This window comes from Corylus avellana, chromosome 2 (assembly GCF_965113065.1).
Source record: "Corylus avellana chromosome 2, dhCorAvel1.hap1.2, whole genome shotgun sequence".
NCBI lineage: Eukaryota > Viridiplantae > Streptophyta > Magnoliopsida > Fagales > Betulaceae > Corylus > Corylus avellana.
The window spans coordinates 36,053,287-36,058,557 of record NC_142491.1 but is presented as its reverse complement, the minus strand read 5'-3'; the positions used below and the strand labels follow the sequence as shown (position 1 = coordinate 36,058,557).

At 36.0% G+C, this 5,271-nt stretch overlaps 1 protein-coding gene across 1 annotated transcript; it reads left to right on the top strand.

Annotated features, from left to right (window-relative positions):
* The first annotated feature begins 2,945 nt into the window (after positions 1 to 2,945).
* On the top strand, positions 2,946 to 4,968 carry LOC132184196 (vitellogenin-like protein). The gene has a single exon (XM_059597736.2). The coding sequence runs from the start codon at positions 3,379 to 3,381 to the stop codon at positions 4,648 to 4,650; it is 1,272 nt and encodes a 423-aa protein (XP_059453719.2). The 5' UTR covers positions 2,946 to 3,378; the 3' UTR covers positions 4,651 to 4,968.
* Positions 4,969 to 5,271: the final 303 nt, after the last annotated feature.

Sequence of the window (5,271 nt, the reverse complement as noted above, 5' to 3'; positions counted from 1 at the left end):
GATTATGCCATTATCCCATCAAGTCAGAAGTGACTACACATATCCACACCAATGGTGGAGTTAGGGTTGGTTGTCAATTCACCCAAAAAAGAAAAAAAACCTATACTATTATTTCAAATTTAATTTTAATATTTTTACTTTTTACATCACATTAATTATATTTTTTTATTATTTAAATAAAAAAATTATTACAAAACAAATTTTTTTTTTTTTCACTTTTTCATATCAAATATTATTATTATTTTTTTACATATTAATCAAATTTTGCTAGAGTTTCTGACCACTTTGTTTTCTTAAGCCAATGGCAAACCGCCCCTATAATGTGCTGCTTGTGGGACTAGACTAATCTTCACATTAAGCCTTTTAACTCCAAAATAATATTTAAAAACGTTTAACAAACATGGTCTCTCAGAGATTTTATTGAATAATATTTTGGTAATAACTTTTTCTTTGAAATTGATATACTCTTTTAATCTCGAGACTTGGTAATTGATGCATAGTTTTTATAACCCACTCATTAAAAGGCTTTTTTGTTGGTCATGGGGATGACAATTAATCATAACACTAACTAACCCTAACACTAAATATCAGTAATTCTTTTTAGTAAAAGATGATTACAAATTAAGAAATGGCACCAACCAATAACATTATTGATTGGGTTTTCAGAAAGATATATATAGAGAGAATGATGGATGAACTAAAAATACATGGATGGGGATGGTTCATGGGTGTTGGACCCTGGGTGTGATCATGTGGCCAGAACACAACAATAACAACAGCAACACACGACTTGGCCCTTGTTGGTTTGATTAAACTAAACAACGAGTCCAACCAAACCACACTTTGACTTCACGGGTTCGTACAGTCGCATATATAATGGGACAAATAAATATGTGACGATCCCAATAGTGCAAACTCATCTGACGGTTGAGACGACAAGATGAGGCATCTGTGGCCACGTGGGCCATGATAAGATCTTCATGTTACTCCTATTATTATTATTATTATTATTATTTTCCCTCTTTGTCTAACTACTACAAATAGAAAAGAATTGTATTTTGGACAAGTGCATCATGTTCGATTGTTCGTCTTCTTTTTTCCTATACAATGTTTCTTCTATTTCAATTGTCTTATTTATCCAAACTTTTCTGCAATATATATTTACTTCTTGAAAAGTGATATATATATATCAAATTACAAGAAATTTTTGTAAGCTAAGATGTTTATTACAATTTTTTTGTTATGAAAGAAATATTTTTGCATTTTATTGACATACAAAGATGATTAGCGCATGAGTACTTGACATGTATGTATATATGGTTGACAATTTTTTAAATGAATTATACACAAAATTAGTGAGTTACAGTTTTGTATAATCGGGTTTGAATTAATTTGATTGATCTGCATTAAATTGTTTAATAAACGAGTCAATCTTGAGTACTAACTCGCTTAACCCATGAGTGATCCACATACCCTGTATAAATTAATAAGAATTTTTCTACAATTAATAAAACAAAATCTTAAAAAATTGATGTTTCTATCAAATTTATTTTTTTAAATTCGTAAATTCGGATAAATTAAAAGTCCTTTTTTCACATTTAAATTCATATCAAACGGGTTGTGTAAGGTTATGCTGGCTAGGTTGGGTCAAGTCAACCTAATAAAATCTTTTTGTTAAATAGATTATATGGGTCATGTTGTATCACCCATTTATTTAAATAGGTCATATTAGGATTGAGAAATTTAACTCGAAATAGGATGTATTTAAGTTGATCTATGCGTCAACCCAAGCCTAACTCAATTACTCAACACACCAACATAATTTGCCACCACAGACATGTACAGTGTTTAGGATAGGAGAGGAAGTTAGGTTAGGTATGATAATTATTGATTTTTGTTTTATTTTCTATTGCCAAGACAACACATTTAGAAATAACTAAAAATATAAAACACATCTAAACATCAGACACTTTTCCAAATTAAGAAACAAAAAAAATCCCAAAAAAAATACAATAACAAGCATACTCACTCTTCAAACACATCTTTTTAGATCAGTATTTTGATAAATCTACTATAGAAAATAAATTGAATTTTTTTTTTTATATTTAAAAATAGGAAAAAAAAAAACTCTACATACCCCTCTTAAACTACCCACTCAATTGACAATGTCTCCAAAACTTCCAAATTAAAACAATATTTTTCAAAATTTCAAAAAATTGTCAATGTCTCATAATAACAAAAATATTCTAACTAAAAAAATAAAAAATAGGGGAGTAGAAATTTTTAATTTTTTTTTTTCCTACTTCATTAATTGTCTTATTGAATATAAATTTAAGATCATTTTTGTTTTTTAACCGGCTTTGGGGTGGACATTGTCAATTATTATTATTATTATTATTTTATAGTTTAGGAATGACATTTTTTCAATTGAAAGTCTCGGGTTTGAATTGGCAATATACTCCCCTAATGTTTTAAAAATTTTCAATTCAGATCTTCAGTTACTAATTTCCGTCTAATTGGACGAAAATCATCCCACGTGCGTCTCACGTGAGATTTTGATGCCCTCTATTCTAATTTTACTTTCATTAAAACTTATGAAATTACGTAATTACCTTCATTAAAATCTATGAAATTGAGAGTAATTATGTAATTTCATAAGTTTTAATGGGGTAAAATTGAAATAAAGGGCATCAAAATCCCACGTGAGATTCATGTAGGATGATTTCATCCAATTAAACAGAAATTAGTAACAGGTGGTCTGAATTGAAAATTTTTAAAACATTAAGAGGATACATTGCCAATTTTTAAATATTGAAATTCGAATTGAAAATTCTATAAAACTTAAGCCCTAGAAAGAAAAAGGAAAAAAAGATGATGTTTCAACATCTTCTCCTCTTGTTACATGAGAATGGAACCCACAGAGATGAGATGGTGGGTGGTGAAGCAGCACCAGCCAAAAAGAAACACTGTGGAAACGTAGAGATTTCTATGGAGTGTGGACAGTCTTTTATGGACTCTTGTGTTTGTGCTGGTGCATGCAGCAAGATAGCTCTGATTATTATTTTCTCACTCTTTCTTGTCTTTTTCCACGCTTTTTAATATCTTTGCTAAGTCAGGCTTCCACGTGCTTCTGGGGCTCTTCACCTCTTCCTCCCCCCCCTATTCACCAATTCAATGCCCCATTCTCTTTTTTTTATCACTCAATTACACACTCTCTGACTCTCTGCTCCCCTTTTGTTTGTATCTCTCTGACAAGCACAAACACCAGACACACATTCATGGTGGTATGAGAAAGTAGCAGCAGCAGCAGCAGCAAGAAGAAGAAGGCAGCAGCAGCAGCAGCAAGAAGAAGAAGGTATCTGAGATTTGGGATCAAAGATGATGGAAGGAATCATCAAAGGAGGAGGAGGAGGAGGAGGAGGAGGAGGAAGGGTTGGTGTGGGTGAGGAGGACATGGGAGATGGGATGCAATGCAGCGACCATCCCTACAGGAACAACCCAGGTGGGATCTGTGCTTTCTGCCTTCAGGAGAAGCTTGGCAAGCTGGTTTCTTCATCTTTTCCTCTCCCTATTCGTGGCTCGTCGTCTTCTTCTTCCTCTCCTTCTTTTAGATCTGACGCCAATGGGGGTGCTGGTTCTTCTTCCTCTCTTTCACTCTCAATCCGTCCCACATCGACAATAAAAGGCATCAATGGTGGCGGTGGCAAAGATAGTCATTATCATGAGTATTATGCGAGGCGGGCCCGGATCCCTTTTCTTTTGGGTAAGAAGAAGAAGAAAGTTACTACTGTAGCGTCGTCGGATCGTGCGGCTGATATTGTTTTCAAGCGAAGCAAGTCCACCACAACTCCCAGGAGAAACCGCTTCTTGGATGCTGATGATGATGATGAAGAAGACATTAGCCCGAGAAAAAGAGGTGGGTTCTGGTCGTTTCTCTACTTCTCTTCTTCCTCTTCTACTTCTTCATCTTCTTCCAAGCCCAGCGCTCCCAAGGCTGTGGACAAGAGCTTCAGAGAAAACACCCAGATCACAACTTTGACAGCAAATGGTACAGTGGGGAAGCAGAAGGAGAAGTGTCTGGGGTCCTCTTTGGGAAAGAAAACTGAAATTTCGGAAGAAGATGATAGTCCCAATAGCCAAGGCGCCACCGCTTCGGCCTCGTCCTTGGAGCGGAAGGTTTCAAGATCCAGATCTGTTGGGTGTGGAAGCAGGAGCTTCTCCGGCGACTTCTTTGAGAGAATCTCCACCGGTTTTGGTGACTGCACTCTACGAAGAGTGGAGTCCCAGCGCGAAGGCAAGCCCAAGGTCTCATCCTCCGCCGTGCACCGTGGCGGCGGCGGAGACCACCACTGCAACATGAAAGAGAGGGTAAAGTGCGGCGGAATATTTGGTGGGTTCATGATAACTTCCTCATCCTCTTCATCATCCTCTTCCTCGTATTGGGTGTCATCTTCAACCGAGGATATGAACGGAAAGCCAGGTGCCCATGGCCGGAATAAGAGCTGGGGCTGGGCATTTGCGAGTCCGATGAGAGCTTTCAGCAAGCCTTCCTCAAAAGACGGAAAGAGGGATATCGTCAGACAGGCTTCCGACAAGAACAGAACCGCCGACTTGGCCGCCATTCCTTCCTTATTGGCCGTGAGAGGCTAGAGAAGATTAATGCACAGTACATGTTTGTTACTTTGTCTAATATTTCACTCCATTTCTATCTCTGTTGGTGTCTATGGATATTCCATTAGTAATGTAACACTTTTTCTTCCCACTTTTTTATTTTTGGCTCCATTTTCATATTATTTTGGTTTCAAATAGATGCCTGGACTGCACCTCCGGTGGATGGCTTGATGAGATTACGTATTTGTTGGGGTTGTGAGTTAGAAATCTGTATTCTTTGTTTGTGCTTATTTTGTAATTTGCATTATGATTATCATGTTATGGCAAAGATGAAATATATATGTGTTTCTTTAATCAGATGCAGATGGTCAACTGATTGCACGTTTCCCCTTCACATGCCCACACATGTCTGGTGGTATTAAACACACTGGAATATAAATTCAATTCAATGGGACTTGTCGTAGAGTTAAGATAGTCCTGTGTCATTTCATTTAATTATAGACTATAACGATGTAGACAGTGGATATGTTTGCCAGCTGCTTCCACAGTTGTACAAGTCTACAAATACTTGCAAGTATAAAATACTTCAATAAATAAGAAATAAATTTTTGGTAATTCAGTAAATAAGCAAGAATTTCATATGGGTATCGATCAAAGGGG